Below are 25,781 nucleotides of genomic sequence, written 5' to 3'. Positions count from 1 at the left end.
ACAAACATTACTGGAAAATAATCAATAAAAAAAGGTTCCAGACAGAGACATTTTATTTTTGTTGCTAAAAATAAAGACACCCATGGGGTGAGGGGACGGGCCAATAGATAGCAGCTTTATTTATTAAAAGGTTCAACGCTGTACATTACCATAGATACAGTCACACATTTCACAAACCCAACATGCTCACATCCTGAGGCACAGCTTTCATATGTGAAGTTTACAACAGTATGGGACGTCCAGGAAAGCTGGCATCCATCCTTCAAATCACAACAGCGACGTCACGCCTGCACAATAGGAAGGAAGCAGCCATGAGGAAAAAATACAAAACTCATATTACAGAGATCAAGTGAAAACAAAAGAGGAATAAGAATACTGTTTCTGTAAAAGGTGTTTGTTGCCGTAGCATTAGCTTTGTTCATTATTCAACACGGACTCACCGTGAGAGTACTTGCACTGTTTGAGTGCCTCGTTGAAGCCCTCACACAGTGTCAGGTCAGACTGGTTGGTGGCACAGTCCAGGAACTGTTTGACCTCAAAATGACAAGGGCCTGGCTGGGAGGAGGCAGGCCGGGGGGGCTCCTGGAAGGACATCAACGAGGAAAGAGTCACATCATACAACGTTTAGAAAAGACATTTCAAACCACCAGAGCCACAAGGAAGTAAAGAGTTGAGCGGTTCAAGTCAGTCCTGGTGGGAGGTTTTTGGTTTAAACACAACATGTATTCCTTTAGTGCTGTGGTTTTTTTTCTATATATGATTTTGCACAGAATTTTCTACATTTCTGCATAAATATGACTCAAAACATCAGTGGGTTTCCACACAAGTTCTGAGAGTAGACAAAGAGAAGCCAATCAAACAAATAAAACTGAAATATTATACTTGTGTATTTGTTTTTTAGAGAAAATTAGCCAATATTACATATCTGAGAGGTCCCAAAGAAACCCAGGGGAACTTCTAAGCAGTTAAAGGCCTCTCTCACATTGACTAATGTTGATGTTCATGAATCCACCATCAGGAGAACTCTGAACAACCATGGTGTGATGGACGAAGACACTGCTCTCCAAAAAGAACATTTATGCCCATCTACACTTTAACCAACATCATGTGGGCAAGCCAGAAGACTATTGGGACAAAGTTTAGTGGACAGATGAGACCATGGTAGAATAGTTTGATTTAAATGAGAGGTGACATGCTTGGAGATGAAACAACACTGAATACAGCATCAGAACCTCATCCCTCCATCAAACATGAGGGTGCTAATGTCCTGGTTTGGGCCTGTTCTGCTGCATCTGGACCAGGACGGCTTGTCATCATTGATGGACCAATGAATTCTGAATTCTACCAGTGAACTCTAAAAGAAAACGTCAGGACATCTGTCCATGAGCTGAATGTGAAGAGAAACTGGGTCATGCAGCAAGACAACAAGAACCAAGAACACAAGTGGTTCTACAAAAGAACGGTTAAAGAAGAACAAGATGAATGTTTAGGAACGGCCAAGTCAAAGTCCTGACCTTAATCCAATAGAAATGTTGTGGAAGGACCTGAAGCAAGCAAACTTTAATGTCCTGCTTGGTTCAGTTGTCCTGTTCATCCTAATGTTATTGACTTATGATGGCTTACCTGGTAAGCAGGCTTGGCTGGCTCTGGACTGCTGCTGCTGCTGCTGCTTCCCCCGCTGAACGCTCCCGTCAGGGCACCGCCGAGGACATGGCCCACAGCCGAACCTACCGCAACACCAGCAGCTGTGGTAGCCATCTGAGCCATGAGGCCCGGCCCCTGGGACTGAGCGGGAGCCGGGGCCAGGGAGGCCGGAGGTGGATGAGAGGGGGCTGGGGCATGGGACGGTGCTGGGCTACAAGAACAAACGCATTTGACTTGAGACTTGACAGGGCATTAGATCATTTGCGGTGACAACTTCACCAATCATCAATATTACATATCGGACAGGTTCACCTCTAGGATTACACGTTAACTTCAAGGTCAAATCAGAGTCCATGTGTTCAGAAGTGTTTCCATCAATGTAATGAGACTCAGGTGTGGTTCAGTTCCTGGTTTAGTTTAAATAAATCAGGGATTTGTCTCAGTCTGATCTTCACAACACATGTTTGTGGAATTGTATGATGACAACGGACAAAGGAGCTTTCTGAGGAGCTCAGAAAAAGAGTTGTTGTTGCTCATCAGGCTGGAAAAGGTTAGAAAACCATCTCTAAAGAGTTTGGAATCCACAAATAATCCACAGTCAGACAGATTAAGATCAAATGGAAGAGATTTAAGACGGCTGAGGACGGCTGATCAGCATTTACTGGAATTGCTGCAGAAGGAGGACACAGCATATGCTGAACAACATTTTTCTTACATGCATTGCAGAGAAATGAACAAATGCAACTTTAACTGTATACATATAACTCCACCAAAGAGGTCAATGAAATATAGCCAGCTACAACAAACTGGTGAGTCGTGCTTTGTAAAAATATGACACACCTCTAATTTTGCACTATTATAAAAAAGTCCCCTGGAGGAAGTCAGATTTGTTTATTATTTTAATTAATTTAAAGAAAAGCATTTTTTTTTTTTTTTTTTTAAAAACATAATAATCTGGAAATCTTAATACTATTTTCTACAGGTATTAACTTCCATTTTCTTTGTTGCTTCTTTGTTGACATAGTTCTGTGATTCTAGAAGTTTCTGTCATCACAGCGCCATCTGGTGGATGGATCTAATAACAGCCCTTGTCTCCAACTCAAACTCCAACAGGAGAAACTTGGTTTTACAGTTAGTCAGGTAATAATAAATATATACACGAGCTCTGATCCCAAGACAAATGACTCCACTTAAACGTGTGTGATTTTATTTACTAACCAATTTGTGGAAAATATGATGCAACAGAAGGCCTGGATTTTAAAAAAGTTTAAAGAATTTTCCTTCAAACTTATTCACAGTTTTGATCCATAAAAAATAAATAAATAAATAAATAAAGTTTTTGTTCAAAATGTCCAGAACCTGATGAACATTTGTTTTGGTAAATTTCTGAAATAAAACTGATTTCTTGTTTGTTTTCCCACTTGAACATTACATTTAAGTTTATTCAATATTATGCATTAATTTAATTTTCTAAATTTATTGAAAAATGTATTATACATTTATATAAAATTAAAGCCTTATTCCCCCTAGCATTTGTTTCTCATCTGTTGTATAACAATGCTCTTTTATATTGTTTAACAAACTTGTGTAAGTATAGATATATAAACAGTATTTGTCCTTTTTAAATAAAGTAGCCTAATTTTCTGACTACAGACAAACTATCTTGGCTTTACTTTCAACGTCTAACTTTTTGGGGGTCTTCCAGTTTAAACATTAAACCACACTGATTGCTCCTGCGCCACACACTAAGCTTATTTAAAGTGAATGTATTGCAAAGAATATTTACCTGGCTGGAGCTGAGGGACGACTGCGGCTTCCTCTGGCCATGTCTGCAGTGACACAAAGTTAAACTTTCTAATTAGTCGGTGTATCGGACGTGAGGGAGTCGGTGTTTTCTAGAAAGAAGCTCCTCCGCTCAGGTCAGTTCCCTCTGACAGCAGACGGTCACTACATGCGGCGCTGACCTTGCTCGCAGTGGCGTTACGCAAATGTCGCGAGACTAAACGAGATGTTTACAAAACTGTGTCAGTTGGTTTTAGGTCATTGACTAGATTTAGGTTGAGCATACCGCCACCTGCTGGAGTGGAGGAACCAAAAAAATCTATATTATATGTACACATGATAAAATAACGGAATGTTGGATTATACACTGTACTTATTTATTAATTTGTTTTTTAAAATGTTGTTTGTCTTTTAAATCTCGCGATCTCACAGGACCATTGCACAGCTTTACCGGTGGTTGGCATGGCAACTGGTAGTCACCATTATGTCTCATCCTCTGTCCATAGCGTCAAATAACTAACTTAAACGAACCACATCCAAAAAACGACACTTAAACATTCACCAACATTATATTAACTAACTAAATTGACAGAAACTATCTTTGACAAAAGTTATTTGACGCGTATTTTTAGTGTTTTAGTTTGGCCTAAATCCCATCCACTAACATGGAGGGGGCGGGGCTTATTACCTATAGTGGAGCCAGCCACAAGGGGGAGCTCTGCTTTTTTTTTTTTTTTTTTTTTAAATTAACTTTATACAGCGAAAAACATTTCAGAATATCATATTACACAAATACAATGAAAAGAGCGAATAAATCCAAAGTCTTAATGGATTTAATATTCGTGGAATGTCTAATAGTTTTAATATATTGCTTGACCTCATTTTCAAAGATGGAGAATGTTTTTTGATTAGTGTATCGACATTTGTGACTAAATGTATAATTAAATCAATAATATAGAATTTTATTTTTTGCAGATGGATAGTCCATTGATGAGCAGTTAATCTTTATACTGTCTATGGTAAATGATCAATAAAGTTTTTTTAAAACAAGTAAATAAAAATAAAAGGGGCCGCTGTAGTTCTGCCCTTGGTCGTAGGGGGCGCTGCTGGCTTGTGTTCGCTGTTCCCTGCTGAATTACTACTTCCGTTTATTCGTTGTCAACAACGCTGTCCTGCTGTCCGAGTGGTGCTGTTATTTTAATTTTATTTTATTGTGTTAAAGCAGAGCCAGCTTGTGATGCATTTCAGACTACATTAGGTTCTTCCGTTTTTTTTTTTTTTAAAGGCCGAATATTTACCGCCTGTTCGAAACCGTTAACGATGTCGACTGCCGTGGAATTCCACTCTCAGATCGCCTCCATCATGGAGGCCCTGGCCAACGCGGCCGTGGCCGAAATCTGCAAAGTTGTGGACGACGGTTACGCGGTGGTTAATCTGGAAATGTCTCGGAGCCAGAAGGAGAACGACTTCCTGCGGAGGAAAATCAGACTCCTGGAGCTGCAGGTGTCCAGGTACCGAGCGGAGAGGGTGAAGGGAGCGGAGGGCTCCATCAGCAGCCGCTTCCCGGGGGTCCGCCTCCTCAGCCGGCAGAGCAGGGACCCTCTGGCGGGTGTGTAACACAAAAACTCGTAAGAATAACGTGTTTAAATCTGTTTAAAATGTGTTGACTGGTGGGTTGGTGACGCTTGTAGGAGGATTCACGCACACACACATTTACAGAGTCGATAAAGTTTCATCTAGCTACAGAATCTTCTACTTTTTGCATAAAAATTATTAAAAACATCAGCATTTTGCACATAAAACCTGAAATATTATACTTGTGCGTTTATTTATACCTAGTAAAGGTGAATCTTTGTTTCCAGTATCTGCTGTGACCTCCTTGTCACTAAATGTTTCTGGTAACTGCTGATCAGTGGTCTACAGCAGCTTGGGGGAATTGTAGCCCAGAACCACTTCAGTTCTGAGATGTTGGTGGGTTTCCTCACATCAACTGCTTGCTTCAGGTCCTTCCACAACATTTCTATTGGATTAAGGTCAGGACTTTGACTTGGCCGTTCCTAAACGTTCATCTTGTTCTTCTTTAACCGTTCTTTTGTAGAACCACTTGTGTTCTTGGTTCTCGTTGTCTTGCTGCATGACCCAGTTTCTCTTCACATTCAGCTCATGGACACATATCCTGACAATCACTGGTAGAATTCAGAATTCATTGGTCCATCAATGATGACAAGCCGTCCTGGTCCAGATGCAGCTGAACAGGCCCAAACCAGGACATTAGCACCCCCATGTTTCATGGAGGGATGAGGTTCTGATGCTGGAATGATGCAGTGTTGTTTCATCTCCAAACATGACGCCTCTCATTTAAACCAAACTATTCTACTTTGGTCTTGTATGTCTTCTGGCTTGTCCACGTGATGTTGATCAAACTGCAGACGTCCAGAAAGGTTCTTTTTGTAGGGCAGCGTCTTTGTCCATCACACCATGCTTGTTCAGTGTTCTTCTAATGATGGTTACACATTCACTGCATTGTTTCAGTAATTCTCCTTTTTAATGTTCCATCAGGTTCCTCTCTGCAGACCAGGACCAGGTTTCTGAACCGAGGTTCAGGGGCTCAGCAGTCAGTGCAGAAGACCAGCCCAATCCACCTGGACCAGGATTTAGATCAGGACGTCGTCACCACAACCAAAACCGAGGTAGCTTCATCTAAATCTGCACTTCTAAAAGGTTGGCGGGAAGTTGGGGTTTAGGCCCAGCGTGGCTGTTATGTAATTAGTATTAGCAATATCATGGTAGCTTGTATGTTAGCCTAAATAAGCTAATGTTAGCTGCTATGTTTGGCTAAGCAAGCCAACCGTAGCCCGAGAAAGATGACAACTTTACTTTATTGCCTTAATTTATTGGCATTTTGGCAACTTTGAAGCTAGCCAGCCACCACTAAACCAGAAGAAGATACTACAAGATCATGGTTTTAGTTTGTGACAAATAAATACAAGAGAACGGTCTTGGCTGAAGACCGATACCGGTCATTTAAACAATAACCCAACTACACAGCAATGTACAAACCATGATTGGACTTTAATTCTTGTGAATTTTATCATAAACCCTCATTTTGTCCTCTCAGTCGGCAGAGCTCGAGGAGGATGCGGGTCTGTTGATCGTGAAGGTAGAGGGAGCGGTGGTGTCCGAACCCAGAGACCTCCCGGTGCCGGTCGATGCCCACACCGGTGGCAGAGGAGGAGCAGGCGCCGCCACGTTGCTTCCTGCCATCTCGGGGGACAACGGCAGCCAGTCGGCCACATACAGCGGAAAAACGGAGGTCAGTGGATCTGACACCGTCACCTTTGTTGTCGTCAGGAGAGCTGAAACTGGCGGCAACAGCAGCGATGCTACCCACAGTTCAGAGCTGCCGTGTCTGAAATCAGATGCCGAAACTGCAACACGCATGGATGCTGTGGTGCCTGTAAAAGATGGCAGCGAATATAATCACGCTGCTTTAGACACCTCCAAGTCTTCACTGTCAGAGGTGATAGTCATTGATGGAGGGGGGACATCTGACAAGGAGGGAGATGAGTGGTCAGACGTAGATAGGACAAACAAAAGAGACGGACGTGAAGAAACAACACCATCCCTGATTCAGTCTGTTGGACGAGAATCTCCGGGACACCGGGTGGTTCAGCCGGCGTCTCATCTTCTCAGTCGCGAGGACCCCCAAGGAGTTCCCAGCATCAACTCCTCCGGCAAAGCCCACCGCAAGCCCATCCCCGGCAACTTCCATCGGGCCTTCTACCACGCCGTCACCATGGAGCGTCCTTACGGCTGCACCAACTGCACTAAGCGCTTCTTCCAGGAGTCAGACCTGCTGAAGCACATGGCCCGGCACACCAGAGAGAAACCCTACGCCTGCCGGCTGTGCGGCAAAAGCTTTGTGTGCCAGAGCCAGCTGGACATCCACCAGAACGTTCACACCGGAGAGAGACCCTTCAGCTGCTCGGTCTGCAACCGACGCTTCTCCCATCCCAGCAATCTCAAGAGGCACCAGAAGATCCAGCACTGAGCACAGAAACAAATGAACGGACCTCTCAAAGCTCTGCTGGGCCAAAACCTTCCATAAACAGCGTTACTGTTTTTAACGCAACAAGAAATGTGGCGGGAAAAATCGAGAATATTGTCAAACTTCTGATTTATCTATATAATTTAGGCAGTCTGATCACACAATGCGAACATACCGAATGTCTTAACCTTAACCTCAAAATGAGCAAAGATTCCCCCTGCAAAAAAACAGACTAAACTAAATATTTAGTCGATGCATTATTTTTTTTATCTTTGGTGATCGGTCTCAGTCAGGCTTGCAAATCTAGACACGCATTTTTTTCAGTTTTACTCTATCCTTGTTTGCAAAACTGTCAAGCTCAAGTCCTAGGCTTTGACTTCACCTGTTTGTCTTCGGACCACGTCTGTGTAGATGTTGAGCCGTCTACAGCCTGCTGCCAAGAAGCGTCCCCACAGTGTGATGCTGCAACCACCATGCTTCACTCTGGGGATATTTGTTGCGATGAGGTTCTAGGATACCGGATCTTATCTCATCAGACCAAAGAATCATCTTCCAGTTTACAGAGGAGTCTCCCACATGTCTTTGGCTGAACTCTAGTAGAGACTGAATTTCTATTTACTGCGCTTCCATAAAGTTTTGGGTGGTGAAGAACCGGTGCAACAGCTGATGAACATTTTAACTCCTTTAGAGTAGTCATAGATGTCTTGTTGGTGTCACAAAATACTACTGATTGCCACTACAGAAGGAAATGTACACACAATTAAACATTTGGACATTTCTTTTAGCCTGCACGTCCTAAAATTCTACCATTCTGCCCACTATAGAATCCATAAAAATATTTCTATTTCCTACAAATGGCTGTTGTGTACCCATGTAACGCTGTGCAACCAAGGAAAGATGCACATTGTTATAAAGGTCTCCGTGCCTATAAAATACTGACACTGTTCATTATCTGTAGTGACGCCATTAGCCCTCTAGATGGAGGCAAAGATCACGTATGGTAATCAGACACGGGGCTCAGATTCTGACAGGCAAGTCACCACGTGGTGCATAGTTGAAAAAAACGGTATCAGTTGCAATTGTTAGTATTTTTGGATTTTATAAAATATTGAGACATAAGAATGGACTATGACATGCTGACTGAACTTTGAAGTTTTGCTGCGCGTGTTCTCTGTTAACTGAAGCTAGCTGGTCAGACCCAGCTATGTGATGCTTGTTATCTTAATTAGCGTCAGCTTTCCTCTTTGAATTTCACTCGTTTTACAATAATCACAGCTGTATGCTGTATTTCTAAATACAGCATGTGGACATGTATGCAAAGAGTTGTTTAATAACCTTTTGCACACAATATTCACATATAGTTGAAGAATGACAAAGCAGGCTAAGCATACCAAAATAAAAAATTTTGTACACTTCAGCTTTTTTTAAAAATATATGTCATGTGGATGGTGCCTGTCTTTGTCATTTGAACATTCACTGCATTGTTTTGTCTTTTTCTGTGGACGAAAATGTTTGAGAATTTCACCCTTTAGTCCATCGTTCACTCTTCTCTCATATCCTGTTAGGGGTTTATTGTGTTTAACAAACAACATGCTCAAAAATTCCAATGTGTTCATTTACACCAGTCTGTTGACATGTACTAAAAGTAAAATGTAAATATTCCAGTAAAGTATATTTTCAAAGAGTTTTGTTGTATTTTGTCATTTCATGTCAACAACGTTAGGATCCAGATCTCTGCAGCACTTGAAACTATTTGCACAAAGTGAATAACTTACATGATTCCATGACATCATTTGGATCTTTCTACCACATCAACACTGAGAGAAAAAAAAAAAAAAAACAAGAATACTGTTTCAGAGTCTTGTGAATTTCTAAACACCTCCCTCCTCTTTCCAGGGCGGGGGATGTCTGACAAATTCAAGCAACGCTCAAAGCCGGGAGGAAAAGATGGATGAAGCGCAAGGTATCGACCGTTTTTCTGGGGAGACCCATTAAAAACATTGTATTCTTCATCAAGCTAAATTCCTCACTGGCTTTAATTCTATTTTAAATTAATTAAGTATATCTCATCCTGTGTTTATCTTTGTAACTGTGTGGTGATTATTCATATCAAAACATAGAAAAACACAGTGAACTCACAGTGAACCCTTGTTTCCAGTATCTGCTGTGACCCCCTTGTGCAGCACCTAAATGTTTCTGGTAACTGCTGATCAGTCGTCTACTGCTGCTTGGAGGAATTTTAGCCCGTTTAGATTCAGTAACAGTAACATTGGCCAATGTGAGAGAGGCCTTTAGCTGCTTAGAAGTTCCCCAGGTTTCCTTTGGGACCTCTCAGACTATTATGGAGTGATCTTTGTTGGTGGACCACTCCTGTGGAGGGGAACAGTCTTCTAGAATATTCTCCATTTGTTCTCAGTCTGCCTGGATTTGGTGATTACAAACTCTACACTTTCTCTCTACTCTACTTTTCAAGACTTTCAGGAATCTGCTCATATTTTGAGTAATTTTTATGTGAAAATGTAGAAATATACAGTATGTATATACATACAGTGGATTTAAGGCCCAGACACACCAAAATGACATCGAAGAACTACCGGCAACGAAGGTCGACTGTGGCCGAGCACGTTGTGTTATTCTTACGCTTTCTGTTTTTCCCATCAGGTTCCTCTCTGCAGATCAGGACCAGGTTTCTGAGCCGAGGTTCAGGGACTCAGCAGTCTGTGCAGAAGACCAGCCCAATCCACCTGGACCAGGATTCAGATCAGGACGTCATCACCACAACCAAAACCGAGGTACCTTTATCTAAATCTGCACTTCTAAAAGACTGGAGGGAAGTTGGGGTTTAAATATTAACTTCTGTGGGTGATGTACATCAGAAACTCACATGACTATGACCAGATACTTACGTACCCTTGGAGGAAACTGTTTGGATTCTGTTTCCATTGAATGGTACTCTAGTGAAGCATTCATATCCAGACCAGGATGACCGAGAACCTTCACGGATTAGGCTTTTCCAGTTTAAGCAACAAGATAATGTCAGCTTGTCCTCTCAGTCGGCAGAGCTCGAGGAGGCGGGTCTTCTGATAGTGAAGGTAGAGGGAGCAGTGGCGTCCAGACCCAGAGACCTCCCGGTGCCAGTCAATGCCCGCAACGGTGGCAGGGGAGGAGCAGGCGCCGCCACGTTGCTTCCTGCCATCTCGGGGTACGACGGCAGCCGTTCGGTCACACACAGCGGCAAAACGGAGGTCAGTGGATCTGACGCCGTCACCTTTGTTGTCGCCAGGAGAGCTGAAACTGACGGCAACAGCAACGATGCTACCCACGGTTCAGAGCTGCCGCGTCTGAAATCGGATGCCGAAACTGCAACACGCATGGATGCTGTGGTGCCTGTAGAAGATGGCAGCGAATATAATCACGCTGCTTTAGACACCTCCAAGTCTTCTCTGTCAGAGGTGATAGTCATTGATGGAGGGGGGACATCTGACAAGGAGGGAGACGAGTGGTCAGACGTAGATAGGACAAACAAAAGAGACAGGCGTGAAGAAACGACACCATCCATGATTCAGTGTGTTGGACAAGAATCTCCGGGACACCAGGTGGTTCAGGCGGCGTCTCATCTTCTCAGTCACGAGGACCCCCAAGGAGTTCCCAGCAGCAACTCATCCGGCAAAGCCCACCACAAGCCCAAGCCCGGCAACACCCAGCGGCGCCGCCGCCGCACTTGGTACAAAAGAAAGAATTCCCTCTTCTGCCAGCTGTGTGGCAAAAGCTTTGAGCGCCAGAGCCGCCTAGACATCCACCAGAATGTTCACACCGGGGAAAAACCCTTCAGTTGCTCGGTCTGCAACAAACGCTTCTCCCATCCCAGCAGTCTCAGGACGCACCAGAAGGTTAAACACTGAACACAGAAACAAATGAACAGACCTCCCAAAGCTCTGCTGGGCCGAAGCCTTCCATGAAGAACTGATGTTACTGTTTTTAACGCAACAAGTTGGAAGAAATGTTGCGGTTTAGACAGTCTGATGACACAATGCAAACATACCCAATGTCTTAAACTTTTCAAAATGAGCAAAGATTCCCCCTGCAAAAAACTAGAAAGCGCATGCAGTAAGCCATTTTGGAAATGGCCGCCAAAATCCCGATATTGACTGCAGTGCATGAATAAATCCACCAGGGGGCAGATGACAAATTCCTACATCTTTCCTCAAGTTTGGATGTGACTGCCTTTGGATTTTCAGAGAAAATCTACAACTTTAAGATGTTTTTCTACTACTTATAAGTGTTTTTTGAATATGTTTTGCTAAATAAAAAAACCTTTTTACTACATTACTGATACAATTTAATATTGATTCATTTAGAGATGAAGAGATTTCAAAACAGTTTTTACTTGAAACTAAAACTAGTGTTGTCACTGGTTCTAGAGATTTGTGGTTTCTCCTCAGTCTTCTCCCCCAAGTTTCCATCTTTCTTCTGTCTTTGCTTTTGTCCATCTCCTCTCTGTCCTCGTAGGATTTTAAACCCTATCAGCTTTCAGTCATTAAAGCAGCCATGCAGGAAATGGTGCATATTAAAAAAATATATAAATAAGAAAAAATCTGAGGTTTTTATGTATTCATATCAAGATCCATATGATTCGGAAAATCTATTCATTTTTTAAACACAGCTCTTTGTGGTTTATAGATTGCCAAAAGTATTTACTCGCCCATCCAAATAACTGAATTCAGGTGTTCCAATCACTTCCATGGCCACAGGTGTATAAAATCAAGCATCTAGTCATGCAGACTGCTTCTACAATCATTTGTGAAAGAATGGGTCGCTCTCAGGAGCTCAGTGAATTCCAGCGTGGTACTGTGATGGGATGCCACCCGGGCAACAAGTCCAGTCGTGAAATTTCTTTGCCACTAAATATTCCACAGTCAACTGTCGGTGGTATTATAACAAAGTGGAAACGATTGAGCATCACAACCACAAAGTGTCATGCTACATAAAATGACAGAGCGGGGTCAGCGGATGCTGAGTAGGTCACCAACTTTCTGCAGAGTCAATCGCTACAGACCTCCAAACCTCATGTGGTCTTCAGATGAGCTCAAGAACAGTGTAGTGTCTTCAAAGATGAAGACAGTGTAGACGGCTTCATGGAATGAGTGTCTATGGCTGAGCAGCTGCATCCAAGCCGTACATCACAGTGTACAATGCAAAGCGTCGGATGCAGTGGTGTAAAGCACCACTGGACTCTAGAGAAGTGGAGACGTGTTCTCTGGAGTGATGAACCATGCTTCTCCATCTGGTAATCTGATTGTCGAATCTGGGCTTGGTGGTTGCCAGGAGAACTGTACTTGTCTGACTGCATTGAGCCAAGTGTGAAGTTTGGTGGAGGGGGGGATTATGGTGTGGGGGTGTTTTTCAGGAGCTGGGCTTGGCCCCTTAGCTCCAGTGAAAGGAACTTTGAATGCTTCAGCATACCGAGAGATTTTGGGCAATTCCATGCTCCCAACAGTTTGAAGACGGCCACTTCCTGTTCCAACATGACTGCGTACCAGTGCACAAAGCAAGGTCCATAAAGACATGGATGAGAGAGTTTGGTGTGGAAGAACTTGACTGGCCTGCACAGAGTCCTGACTTCAACCTGATAGAACACCTTTGGGATGAATTGGAGTGGAGATCAATGTCTAACCTCACAAATGCACTTCTGGAAGACTGGTCAAAAATTCCCATCAGCGCACTCCTAAACCTTGTGGAAAGCCTTCCCAGAAGAGTTGAAGCTGTTATAGCTGAAAAAAAGTGGACCAACGTCATATTAAATCCTGTGGATTAAGAATGGGATGTCACTTAAATTCATGTGTGTGTACAGGCAGATGAGGCAATACTTTTGGCAATATAGTGTATTTAATACACAATTCCTCCACCAGAAAAGGTCCAACGGTCATTGATCAGCATCAGGATACATATTTGAACAAGGGTGTAAAAGAAGTCAAACACTGACCTGGCAATTTCTGACCCTTCATGATTTGGCATCACTTACAGCTGGAAGAAATTAGAGACTTACTCACTCACTTGCCACTTCATTAGGTACGCCAGTGAAAACATTCTAATCTCAACAGTCCTGTTGTAAATCTTGACTTTAACGAAGGTTCTTGTATTCAGCATTAGTTTCTAATACCTGAGAGAGCTGTTGATTCTGCTGAGTTTTCATTTTGTGGTACTACTAAACTGACACATGTTCCTATTATTTTCACATTTTAGTCGGTGCATCCTCCAAAATGATCATCCAGTTGAATTATCTTAATGTTATATTAGAATGCATTCAGAATCAGAATCAGCTTTATTAGCCAAGTATGTGTGCACATACAGGGAATTTGACTCCGGTAACTTTGCTCTCTCATATAGAAACACACACAAGTTAGATAAGTGAAAAAAATAAATCTCAATCTGTACACATAGAATAAAGGATAAGGCCAGGTATATACAACGATCCAGGGTTTTGTACAGTGAGTATATACAATAGTGCAAAGTTATTGTCTATTGTTCAGGTGAATGGTCACACACTTTGTGACTGCTCAGAGTTCAACAGAGCGACAGCCCGGGGGAAGAAACTGTCCTTGTGGCGGGTGGTTTTGGCGTACAGTGCTCTGTAACGCCGGCCTGAGGGGAGGAGTCTAAACAGATTATGACTAGGGTGTGAGGGATCTGTGGAGATTTTACTGGGCCGCATCCTGACCCTGGACCGGTACAGGTCCTGGATGGAGGGAAGGTCGGTACCAATTCACTAGTGTACCTAATGTTTTGGCATATGAATGTACACTACCGTGAAAAAGCAACAGGACAGGATTCGTCCTGACCAAGACGAGACTGACTCCATGATGTTTGGATCAGAGCTCTATCCCGTTACCAAACCTCCCCTTGGATGTCTAAATATATATATATATTTTATATATGAATAAAATGTTTTTTTGCACAAAATCTCTTTCCTGCCAACAGATTTATACTATATCAATTCATTAAAATATATATTAAGTAAAATAAGAGACTGCATAAATAGTCACCCCTGTCAGATCTGTATTTAGTCTTTTATGATTGGTCTCAGTCAGACTTGCACATCTTGCCACTGCATCTTTTTCAGTTTTATTCCGTCCTTGTTTGCAAAACTGTCAAGCTCAAGTCCGACATGTTTGCTTTGTCGTCAAACCATGTCGCCGTCGCTGTATGGAAAATAAATCTCAAGTCTTAGTTCTCTTGCAGGCCTTTCCTTCCCACTACAGGAGGCATTGTAGGTACAATTAAACTTTTGGACATTTTATTTAGCCTGTACATCATAAAATTCTAACATTGTGCACATTATAGAATCCATAAAAATACTTATATTTCCTACAAATGCTTGTTGCACACCCAAGGAAAGTTTCACATTGTTGTAAAGGTCTCTGTGCCTAGAAAATGCTGTTTATCTGTAGTACCACCATTAGCCCTATAGATGGAAGCAAAGAACATGTATGGTATTGATGCACAGGGCTCAGATTCTGACAGGCAACTCACCATGTGGTGTGGTGGAGAATCACGTGGATAGGCTCAAAAAGACCACTAAAAGTAATTTCAAAAAACAAAAAACAGTATCAATTGCAATTCTTGTGACATGCTGACTGTTAACTGAAGCTAGCTGGTCAGACCCAGCTATGTGATGCTTGTTATCTTAATTAGCGTCAGCTTTCCTCTTTGAATTTCACTCATTTTACAATAATCACAGCTCTATACTGTATTTCTAAATATAGTATGTGAACATGTACACAGTATTCACATACGGCTGAAGAACAACAAAGGCTAAGCATACCGAAAACATGTTTTGGTAGGTGGATGGTGCCTATCTTTGTCATTTGAACATTCACTGCATTGTTTTGTCTTTTTCTGTGGACGAAAATGTTTGAGAAGTTCACCCTTTAGTCCATCGTTCACTCTTCTCTCTTATCCTGTTAGGGGTTTATTTTGTTTAACAAACAACATGCTCAACAATTTCAACGTGTTCATTTACACCAATCTGTTGACATGTATTAAAAGTAAATTGTAAATATTCCAGTAAAGTATATTTTCCAAGAGTTATGTTGTATTTTGTCATTTCATGTCAACAACGTTAGGATCCAGATCTCTGCAGCACTTGAAACTATTTGCACAAAGTGAATAACTTACATGATTCCATGACATCATTTGGATCTTTCTACCACATCAACACTGAGGAAAAAAAATCATTACTGTTTCATAGTCTTGTGAATTTCTAAACACCTCCCTCCTCTTTCCAGGGCGGGGGATGTCTGAAAAATTCGAGCAGCGCTCAAAGCCGGGAGGAAAAGATGGATGAAGTGCAAGGTATCGACCGTTTTTCTGGGGAATCCCATTAAAAACATTGTATTCTTCATCAAGCTAAATCCCTCACTGGCTTTTTTTTTTTTTTTTTTAAATCTTATTTTAAATGAATTAAATATCCCTCATCCTGTGTTTATCTTGTATCTTGTTATCTTGTAACTGTGTGGTGATTATTCAAATCAAAACAGGAAATCACAATGAACCCACAGTGAACCCTTGTTTTCAATATCTGCTGTGACTCACTTGTGCAGCACCTAAATGTTTCTGGTAACTCACCAACGAATTCTACCAGTGAACTCTAAAAGAAAATGTCAGGACATCTGTCCATGAGCTGAATCTGCAGAGAAACTGGGTCATGCAGCAAGACAACAAGAACCAAGAACACAAGTGGTTCTACAAAAGAGAGGTTAAAGAAGAACAAGATGAATGTTGAGGAACGGCCAAGTCAAAGTCCTGACCTTAATCCAATAGAAATGTTGTGGAAGGACCTGAAGCAAGCAGTTGATGTGAGGAAACCCACCAACATCTCAGAACTGAAGTGGTTCTGTTCTGAGGAATGGGCTAAAATTCCTCCAAGCTGCTGCAGATGACTGATCAGCAGTTGACAAGGGTTCACTTACTTCTACAGCTCACGAGTACATAATATTTGCTTATTTCCCTGACTATCCATGAAACATGTAGGTGGTAAAATGTCCAGGATGGCTTGTCATCATTGATGGACCAATGAATTCTTAATTATAGCAGTGAGTGCACCTCTCAGATATGTAATAATGGCCTAATATTGCCCTGACCAGACAAACACATGAGTATACATACCATTTCTGTTTCATTAGGTTGATTGGGTTCTCTTTGTCTACTTTCAGGACTGTAGATGTAAATTAACACCATTTTTTTCTGTCTTTGTGTAGTTTTTTCAGGTGACACCTCCCAAAGGCAGCAGGAATGGCAGCAGAGCTGCAAGATTGGAGATGCGGAGCAGCCATTATGTTCCATATACGACGCAGAAAACTCATCACTGAGTCAAAACAGAACAAAGTCGGTCTCTGGTTTTGCTGCTGTTTCTACAACGCCTCAAGCGTCCAACCTTGACTTCGCTGCAATCAACTTTCCCCCTCATGCACAAGGTGGAGATGCCCGAACAGATGAATCAGCACCTCTCCTGACCGTTGGTTCACGGTATCATCCACTACTGTGTAATCAGGTTAAAGATCCGGGCAATTGTGTGATGTTTGAAGGTAATGCTGCCCTTGGTAGCTGCGTTTCTACCTTCAACAGCCGCCCCAGTGACTCCCAGCCCCAGCAAATCCAGCATTTGTTGTCTCGAAACCAGCACCTGGAAAACTTGTCAAGTCAAAACCAACCAGCTAACAGTCGGAAGCAGGACTCTGGTTCAGCCGAGTCTGACCTCCCCTACGTCTGTACCTTCTGCTCACGGCGCTACGCCCACCAGTGCCAGCTGCGCATCCACGAACGCGTCCACACGGGGGAGAAACCGTACCAGTGCGCGCAGTGCGGGAAAAGCTTCGGCCAGTTCTGCAGCCTCAAACGCCACCGGATGGTCCACACGGGCGAGAGGCCGTTCCCCTGCCCCCACTGTGGGAAGCAGTTCTCCACGTCCACCAACTTGAAGGTCCACCAGAGCGTCCACACCGGGGAGAAGAGGTTCCACTGCTCCAAATGTGGCAAGAACTTCTCCTTCCTCAGCAACCTGATCAGACACCAAGCCCTGCACAGCGCCAAGTAGAAGAGGAGGGAACTGGCCCTTTCAGCGTCTATACTTAGAAATGGACTCCAGCTGTGGTGCTTTAACTCTGACATCTTTCATTGAAAAGAAAGTCTCCTCAATTATTGTAAAATTTTTATGATTTGTGAAATGTGAAAAATAAGACACTGAAAGTTTGTAGCTGAAAAACAACCTTTGTTTACCTGTAAAATAATAAAATAAACAACCTGTCTGATAATTGGTAATGATAAGGAATTCTATTATATTTGGATCAGAGTCGACGCTTACACTTCCACGACGAATATTACAACGAGCAATTGCAAATTATTGATTAGAACCACCTCCTCATGGTCACCTATTTAAATTGAAGTTGGGTTTTTATTTCCCTGCAGACGTGATGACAAAGCTAATCATCTAACCCAGAAAAAATTACATCAGTTGAGTTTTCTTGAAATAGTTTTAAAAATAACAATACTATACTTGACAGATTAATAGAGAGATGCTTAATTACACGTGAGATGGAATTGTGACAGCCTGGCCTCGAACCAGTGACTTTATACTGAGAACAGTAGCGCCAGTTGATGGTTTGCCTACTTAGCCAGGTGAGCTAAACCGACAGCGCCGTGTTTCCTGCGTGAAAGTGATGTTACACACGAACCGACGTCATCAAGAGGCGACTCTCGCACCTTAGAGAACCATAACATTCCTGGGCACAGTGGAAGATCGGGCAGACGGGGTGAATTAAACTCGGGAGCTTTTGCTTTCCAGTCACACATCGGTGCGCGTGGACCCGCGGGACACCCGTGCGCCCGCTGCGGGAACACGCCGACAGATCTGGCGATGATGGCGGACTGTGTCGGCTTCCAGGCGCAGATCGCCTCGATAATAGAGATACTGGCCAATTCCGCCGTGGCGGAGATATGCAAGCTGGTGGACGACGGCTACGCAGCGCTGCGCTCTCAGATGGAGCAGGAGCGGGAGAAGAGCGAGAAGGAGAACGATGCCTTGCGGCAGAAGCTGCGAGACATGGACGTGAAGATGCGGAGCTACGAGAGGAGGATGGCGAGGAGGCGAAACCAGCGGGACGAGACGCGCGCCGTTCATTTCGGACCAGCCGGAGGTAAATAAATAGGCGGCGGCAGGTGTCACTATTAGGATTAGGGAATATGACCTTTGATCTGCACGAGACCACACAGAAGACGTCATTTATCACATATTAAAGCATCAGTGGCGCCGAGATCGAAAAGTGGCTCATGACATGCTGATGGCATACCACTCCACCACCATCCGCGGCATAAACAGTATTATGCTGAATGTGTGTGATGTTTGTGAGATGACAGTTAAGCGAGTTCACAGCATGAATGTGCCTCTGTGTCCTGCTGATGTACTGAAAGGCGCCACGCTATGCCACCAGCATGCCGTCAGCTTATGCCATCAGCTTATGCCACTAGTATATGCCAGTATGCCACTGTTGTGCCACTAGCATGCTGGACCCTGGCATCAGTATATGCCACTTGTGTTTGCCAGTACACGCCACACCAGCCAGAGACTGTTCTTTTAAGGTTGACAGATCGCTTTTAAAAATGTTTAATTTATCCTTTATTGAGTCAGTCCTAACGTTTGCATTGATTTGCTGGTACGGGAACCTTAGCATCACTGATAAAAAATCAACTGGGGGAGTATTGTCAAGATTTTTCCAAAAACATCAACCTCTGTGCGCTGAGTTTTGAATTTTGCCATCTGGAAAGAGTTGTTCCATCCCTAAGAGGGCTCAATCAAGCACATATGTCACTTGTTCCCTCAGCGGTAGGGTTTCTAAATAAGCTTTAGACAAGTCCTTGCACTGTAGGCTACATATATGGTCATGATAACTCCCCTGATGACATTTATTATTTATATCTATGTTTCTATGTATCGTACTGTACTATTTTATGGTATGAGTTTGGTTGTCGACTGCTGTTGCAAATCAAATTGCCCAAACTGGGACAGTAAAGACTCAAAACAGGCTAATGGTGACGCTAACGGATAGCATGAGAGAGCTTCTTTCCATACAGACGTCTAAAACTAAATCACGATGAACGCTGCACTCTAAGCCTTTGGCATCACAGCATGAAGGTTGTGGTTTCTAACCCTAAAAAAATAATCACGGGGAAGTCTAAAGAAATCAACCAAGACCTCAGAAAGAAAATTGTGGACCACGACAAGCCTGGTTCATCATTGGGAGCGTTCTCCAAATGCCTGAAACTACCATGCTCATCTGTACAAACAATACTATGCGAGTATAAGCAACATGCATGTAAACCTCAGCCGTATGAGGGTTTGATAGATTGCTGTATTTTGAAGTCGTCAATGAAGAGGACGGTCTTCTCCTTGGTTATTGGACATTAACGTGGTACCATTTTGTTTTGGACATGTGGACACGTTCCAACACCATGGCATAGCTTTTAAGGACTTTAATCCTTTGGAGCATCTGACTGGTTTACAGGTTTTCAATGTTGCATGTAGGATTTCACTCTGTGGTCCAAATACATAGACATGAGTAAAGGGTGTTTCCTGCATTTTCCTCCAGTTCATACACCGATCAAGATGAAACAGTCAGGTAGCAGGACTGGCGATATAACGCAGAGGAAGACTGTTGTCGTATGCTGTAAGTTAAGTTGTCGTCTGTGTTTTTCTCAGGACCTGACAACCATCAGCCTCTGGTGTCGCCTCTTCCCGTGACCTCCGAAGACAAACCCTTCCTTCACGCTTCAAAGTTGCAGCAGCAGCAGCAGCAGCAGCAGCAGCAGCAGCAGCAGCAGCAGCAGCAGCAGCAGCAGCAGCAGGAGGAGGAGGTCAAGGTGTTGACACGCGTGAAGCAGGAAAACGAAGAGAGAAACGACTGCAACCTGGACCTCAAGGTGGAGGTTAACATCCGGGCAGAGTGTGGCCTCTCTTCTGGTGAGTTGGGCTGCAGTCTTTTCTCAGGTTTTAGCATAAAGAAACATCCATCCATTTGCTTGAATAAAGTTCTCGTACAAATAACCTCTTCAACCAAGAATCAAATGAGTACTTTATGTTTCTAATTTTTCTTTTATTTATAAAGAAAACATAAGAAAATCCGATGTAGGCCTGGTGGCTACATGGATTTACAGTAAAACCATTATTCTTCAACTCCACTCACCCATTTCCTCTGTCCTTTCTCAGCCTTAGAGCCCAGCGAGGAAACCCCCCCCACTGATGTGGTCCTTGACACCAGTGGCGCCAACTTTGCACCCTCCACCCAGCCCTCCTTCTCCCCCACCGACACAACAATGGACCTAACCTGCAGGCCTCGAGCCAAACGTAAGACGGCCAAGCCTCTGGACAACAGTCTGACTGTCGGTGGTGGGGGGGTCCCGGTCACTGACGCCAGTCGCCGGGACCTTACAGGGACAATAACAGACGGCGCCCTGAAGCCGGAAATCCAGACAGATGACACAGAAGATGAACTTCATTCCTCTCAGCTGTCTGCTCCTTTGGCGTCGGACGAGCCCAGCCCCGACCGCCTCAGCAGCCTGGGCCTGGATCTGGCTTGGATGCAGGAGCGCGTCAGCCATCTTGGTGCAGCATATGCCGTAGCACAACTAGGTTTGGGGAACACAGAACACCCTTCTGCCTCCTTTCCCTCGCAAGGGGGAGGAGACAGTCTTGACGCACCCCCGACCATGCTCTTCACAAGTGGCGCTCACGAAATGGCAGCTTTTGCCGCCTCCTTTGACATAGCGGCCGCTGCCGCTGCCGTCGTGGTTGCGCCTCCTCCTCCACCACCTCCTCCTCCGCCTCCTCCCCCCACAGCTCCTTCTGCCACCACGACCAGCCAGCGGCGGCCTTACAGGACCACCGCCGCTGCCGCTAAAGAACCTGTGGTGTGCGCTGTGTGCGGGCGTGTCTTCCCGAGCGCCGCCGCCCTGGAGCTGCACCAGCGAGTTCACACGGGAGAGAGACCCTATACCTGTCCCCACTGCGGGAAAGGGTTCGCCCAGCCCAACAACCTGCGGGTCCACCTCCTCATCCACACCGGGGAGAGACGCTATCGGTGTTCGCTCTGCGGGAAGAGTTTCATCTCGTCGAGCCACCTGAAGAGGCACCGCACAGTCCACACACAGGAGAAACCCTACAGCTGCTCACGCTGTGGACAGTCCTTCAGCCAAATGTGTAGCGTTCGGAGACACCGGCAGCAGTCTCAGTGTGGCCTGTAGGGTGATCACTGTTGTACACCAGCCAGAGTAAAGTCTGGACTCTGAATGGTAACTTATTGAATACCTTTTATATTTGAAATTCATGTTAGCTCGAGAAAAGTAGAGAATACTGTATCCTGTGAAATCAAAATGCGGAGAATTCATGTTTGTCCTAGATCATAAATGTCATCTGTGAGTTCTGTTGTAAGATGGGTTTCCACTGAGAGTGAGTACCTGAAACAATATTACATCCACGTGTTAGTCAATGGTCTTTGTAACAGACCTGGTTTACATTTTCTGACGTTATTTCTAAAAGCAGATTTACATTTCAAGGACCATCCAGCTTTTAGTGTTTGCTTACGACCCACTGAGATTTTTCTTTCTTAATGTGCAGTTCCAATTAGCTTCATGGAGCTTTAAGGTGAGTTTCAGCTCATTGTTTACTTTATTTGGCTGTCACCACTGTCAAAGACCTCGAATTAGCATCCGACCTGGGTGATCCATTAACAAACGTCCATCTTTAAGTTCCTGTGTTCACACCTGGTGTTAATTAACACGTGTCTCCACATGCGTCCCCAGCCAGCACTTGAGACCTGATCTCTGTTTGTCTGTCTGTAAATAAGCAGCGCCATCATGTGGTCAGCAGAATATTGTACCAGCTGTTGTGTCTAATGGATCTCTACCTACTGTTGGATCAGAACCATGAACAGCTGGTTGTTGACTTGGGGAGATGATCCAGATTTTGGAACAAGATGTAAAGTCTCTCACACGTTAAGTTCTTCTTTAGTTTAGAGACGAAGCTCAGATTAGAACTGAACCCTTGAAGCTTCCATCCTCAGCGTAAAGTCACTGCTGAGAAAGAAACATCTCTGATGATAAAGGAAACAAAGACACCGGGAGTTACTGAGGAAATAAATTAATCATTTTATGAGTTGATTCTAGTTTAGATTTATTTCTTCTTTGGCTGTTGAGTAGGTGGTCTTTAATGTGACCCGGGACTCATTGTGTGTGTTCACACTACCAAAGTAAGGAGGTCACATGTGTCCCAGACCACCTCCACATGTGGACTGACACCAGATCAATGTTCACACCTGGACTTTAAGATGGACACTTGTAATCAGATCAGGACGGACGGATGTCTTCTATGAGCCGCAGCAGGTATCTGTTTCCTGCTATGAATAAATAAATGTTGAGAGCACTAAAGGAAAAGTATTATGTAATGATAAAAAACATGATAGCTCAGTTACAGAACATGGGATTTTAACCACCGTGAATTATCTTCAGCTACACGTAGCTGTGATTGCACTCTCTGCTCACCATTACTTGGTTTGGCTTTTACCTACTTTCTGTTGTGCCTTTTGAAAATACCCGTATATGTGTCATAATAAGTAAAAGAAAAAAAAGACATTGAAGAGTGTATTTCTGGACTCAACGCATTTCTGACCAAATTGTACCAGAATAGATTGCCTACTAAGAAAACCACTCTTTGACCGTGTGCACAGAAAAGCTGGAGTAAAATCTTCTTCTGTTACTGTGAGTAGGATGACACGTATAATCTCCAAACAGATAATCTTTTAAAGCACTTTAAATATTCCAGAAATCAAGTGTCATTGATGAGCGGTCTCCTCTGAGAAAGTGTTGGATCGTATATGTTGACTTGCACCTTTTCATCTGTCACGCCGATCATCAGTATCTCTTATATATTATATATATAATGTACTGTTGTGTAAAAGATTGAATTTTTTTTATGTTCAAAGCTCGTTTGAAGCGATGTCTTAATCCCTCCTCCTCAACATTTTACATTTTAAAAATCTGGAGTGTAACGTTCTTGTAACATCATTCATTCATTGTTCTCAATTAAATATCAAAGAACTGTGAACAGATGTAAAGTATATATTACAGAGTCATGTTTGCGTGTGTTTGTGTTTGGATGTAGTTGGATCTATGTGTAGGCTGCACAGCCAAAACTAATATTTTCCTTATTGGCATTCTCTCGTTACATGTTCCAGTGTTTAAATATGTATAAATGTATGGGTGTCATTAAATACGTAAAGGTTTGCGATTTATTTAGCTGTGGTGTGATCATCGTTTCTCTGTTCACTTACTTACATTTCCTGGAGACGTACCAGGGTTATCAAGCCAATATTACATATCAGTGAAGTTCACCTCCAGGATTACAAGTTAATTTCAAGATCAAATCAGAGTCCATGTGTTCAGAAGTGTTTCCATCAATGTAATGAGACTCAGGTGTGGTTCAGTTCCTGGTTTAGTTTGAATAAATCAGGGATTTGTCTCAGTCTGATCTTCACAACACATGTTTGTGGAAGTTTATGATGGCAACGGACAAAGGAGCTTTCTGAGGAGCTCAGAAAAAGAGTTGCTGTTGCACATCAGGCTGGAAAGAGTTTAGAAAACCATCTCTAAAGAGTTTGGAACCCATAAATAATCCACAGTCAGACAGATTGAAGACGACTGTTACCCTCCAAAAGGAGTGGTCCACCAACAAAGATTACTCCATAATAGTCTGAGAGGTCCCAAAGGAACCCAGTGGAACTTCTAAGCAGCTAAAGGCCTCCCTCATATTGGCTAATGTTAATGTTGATGAATCCACTGAACAACCATGGTGCGATGGAAAAAGACACTGATCTCCAAAAAGAACATTTCTGCCCGTCTGCAGCTTGATCAACATCATCTGGACAAGCCAGAAGACTATTGGGACAATGTTTAGTGGACAGATGAGACCAAAGTAGAATAGTTTGGTTTAAATGAGAGGCGTCATGTTTAGAAACTGGGTCATGCAGCAAGACAACAAGCCCAAGAACACACGTGGTTCTATAAAACAACGGTTAAAGAAGAACAAGATGAATGTTTAGGAACGGCCAAGTCAATAGAAATGTTGTGGAAGGACCTGAAGCAAGCAGTTGATGTGAGGAAACCCACCAACATCTCAGAACTGAAGTGGTTCTGTTCTGAGGAATGGGCTAAAATTCCTCCAAGCTGCTGTAGACCACTGATCAGCAGTTACTGGAAACGTTTAGTTACAAGGAGGTCACAGCAGATACTGGAAACAAGGCTTCACTTACTTTTACAAATCACTGGTAAGAACAAATGATTCAGTTTCTTAAATAAAAAAATACACAAGTATAATATTTCTGTTTCATTTGTTTGATTGGTTTCTCATTGTTTACTTTCAGGACTGGTGGTGATTCCAGTATACGCACTGCAGTTTATTAGGTACACTAGTGAATGCATTCCAGTCTAAATAATGTTCAATCGATGTTGATACAACACCAGAAAAGTGTAATTCAGCGTTATTTTATTTGGTAAATCAGTACACACTAAAATATAACCACAGAAAAACAAAAGCGGATTTCAGGCCCCAGCGAGATTTGAACTCGCGACCCCTGGTTTACAAGACCAGTGCTCTAACCCCTGAGCTATGGAGCCTGAGATGACTACGCACGGCCTTACTTCGGCCTAAATAGCTGCCTTATCACTTCCTGATCTGAACGCGTTTTCTGTGGTTTTATGCAGTCACTAACTGTATATATTTTTTGCAATGCACTCTGGGATGCGCCTCAGCCTCACTTGACCGGAAGTTCACTGCGCTAAACAGGAAGTAACGAGAGAAACAAACGGAGCGGGGGCTAATAAATCAGGAACAGATTAAAGAATATATTTATATATATTAATTTAAGACATTGATACATTTACATTACACAAAAAATAACTTAATAATGATTTAATGTGGCGTCTTATTAAAAAAAAATATATCCTATTCAATACCACCAGGCGGCAGCATTTGACCAAAACAAATGACAAACACGCTCAATAAAATAAGTTTTATTTTGTTTTTTAATCTTATTTTAATGGCATTTATTTAATAATTAAATACATATGAACGAGTAATGGCGGAGTAAATAAGACAAAGTCAATACAGTGAAATTCTTGAGGTAGCCTCTTTTTCTATTGTCCACGGTACGTGGGGAGGAGGAGGAGGAGGAGGAGGAAGAGGTCCTCCCACTCTCCTCCACAG

General features: G+C 43.1%; 3 protein-coding genes across 5 annotated transcripts; 2 read left to right on the top strand and 1 right to left on the bottom strand.

Annotated features, from left to right (window-relative positions):
• Positions 1 to 41: 41 nt before the first annotated feature.
• Positions 42 to 4,809, bottom strand: chchd10 (coiled-coil-helix-coiled-coil-helix domain containing 10). Of its 2 annotated transcripts, none has more exons than XM_084564401.1 (5): positions 4,725 to 4,809; positions 3,431 to 3,473; positions 1,624 to 1,855; positions 441 to 582; positions 42 to 287 (listed from the first exon to the last, which is right to left on the bottom strand). In XM_084564401.1, the coding sequence occupies exons 2-5, from the start codon at positions 3,469 to 3,471 to the stop codon at positions 268 to 270; spliced, it is 435 nt and encodes a 144-aa protein (XP_084420527.1). In that variant the 5' UTR covers positions 3,472 to 3,473; positions 4,725 to 4,809; the 3' UTR covers positions 42 to 267. The 2 variants fall into 2 exon arrangements, with proteins under 2 accessions (XP_084420527.1, XP_084420528.1); XM_084564402.1 differs by lacking the exon at positions 4,725 to 4,809 and adding an exon at positions 3,609 to 3,617.
• LOC311502246 (uncharacterized protein) lies at positions 4,727 to 17,813 on the top strand. 2 transcript variants are annotated; one of them, XM_084564381.1, is made up of 7 exons: positions 4,727 to 5,035; positions 5,986 to 6,116; positions 6,545 to 6,739; positions 9,371 to 9,437; positions 10,136 to 10,266; positions 15,760 to 15,826; positions 16,732 to 17,813. In XM_084564381.1, the coding sequence occupies exons 1-7, from the start codon at positions 4,747 to 4,749 to the stop codon at positions 17,565 to 17,567; spliced, it is 1,716 nt and encodes a 571-aa protein (XP_084420507.1). In that variant the 5' UTR covers positions 4,727 to 4,746; the 3' UTR covers positions 17,568 to 17,813. The 2 variants fall into 2 exon arrangements, with proteins under 2 accessions (XP_084420507.1, XP_084420508.1); XM_084564382.1 differs by lacking the exons at positions 15,760 to 15,826; positions 16,732 to 17,813 and adding an exon at positions 10,528 to 14,352.
• A 157-nt stretch (positions 17,814 to 17,970) lies between these two features.
• On the top strand, positions 17,971 to 23,637 carry LOC311507432 (uncharacterized protein). The gene is made up of 4 exons (XM_084571760.1): positions 17,971 to 18,666; positions 20,226 to 20,322; positions 20,365 to 20,486; positions 20,733 to 23,637. The coding sequence occupies exons 1-4, from the start codon at positions 18,387 to 18,389 to the stop codon at positions 21,764 to 21,766; spliced, it is 1,533 nt and encodes a 510-aa protein (XP_084427886.1). The 5' UTR covers positions 17,971 to 18,386; the 3' UTR covers positions 21,767 to 23,637.
• Positions 23,638 to 25,781: the final 2,144 nt, after the last annotated feature.

This window comes from Chelon labrosus (genome assembly GCF_963514085.1).
Source record: "Chelon labrosus genome assembly, chromosome: 2".
Classification (NCBI taxonomy): domain Eukaryota; kingdom Metazoa; phylum Chordata; class Actinopteri; order Mugiliformes; family Mugilidae; genus Chelon; species Chelon labrosus.
This window is presented reverse-complemented; position numbering and strand designations above follow the sequence as displayed.

Coding starts and splice junctions, on each gene's coding strand:
- chchd10 (XM_084564401.1), bottom strand. CDS start 3,471: ATGGCCAGAGGAAGCCGCAGTCGTCCCTCAGCTCCAGCCAG. Junction 1,856..3,430: donor CGTCCCTCAGCTCCAGCCAG/GTAAATATTCTT, acceptor TTGTTCTTGTAG/CCCAGCACCGTCCCATGCCC. Junction 288..440: donor ACAGTGCAAGTACTCTCACG/GTGAGTCCGTGT, acceptor CCTATTGTGCAG/GCGTGACGTCGCTGTTGTGA.
- LOC311502246 (XM_084564381.1), top strand. CDS start 4,747: ATGTCGACTGCCGTGGAATTCCACTCTCAGATCGCCTCCATCATGGAG. Junction 5,036..5,985: donor GAGCAGGGACCCTCTGGCGG/GTGTGTAACACA, acceptor ATGTTCCATCAG/GTTCCTCTCTGCAGACCAGG. Junction 9,438..10,135: donor AAAGATGGATGAAGCGCAAG/GTATCGACCGTT, acceptor TTTTCCCATCAG/GTTCCTCTCTGCAGATCAGG.
- LOC311507432 (XM_084571760.1), top strand. CDS start 18,387: ATGATGGCGGACTGTGTCGGCTTCCAGGCGCAGATCGCCTCGATAATA. Junction 18,667..20,225: donor TCATTTCGGACCAGCCGGAG/GTAAATAAATAG, acceptor TGTTTTTCTCAG/GACCTGACAACCATCAGCCT. Junction 20,487..20,732: donor AGAGTGTGGCCTCTCTTCTG/GTGAGTTGGGCT, acceptor GTCCTTTCTCAG/CCTTAGAGCCCAGCGAGGAA.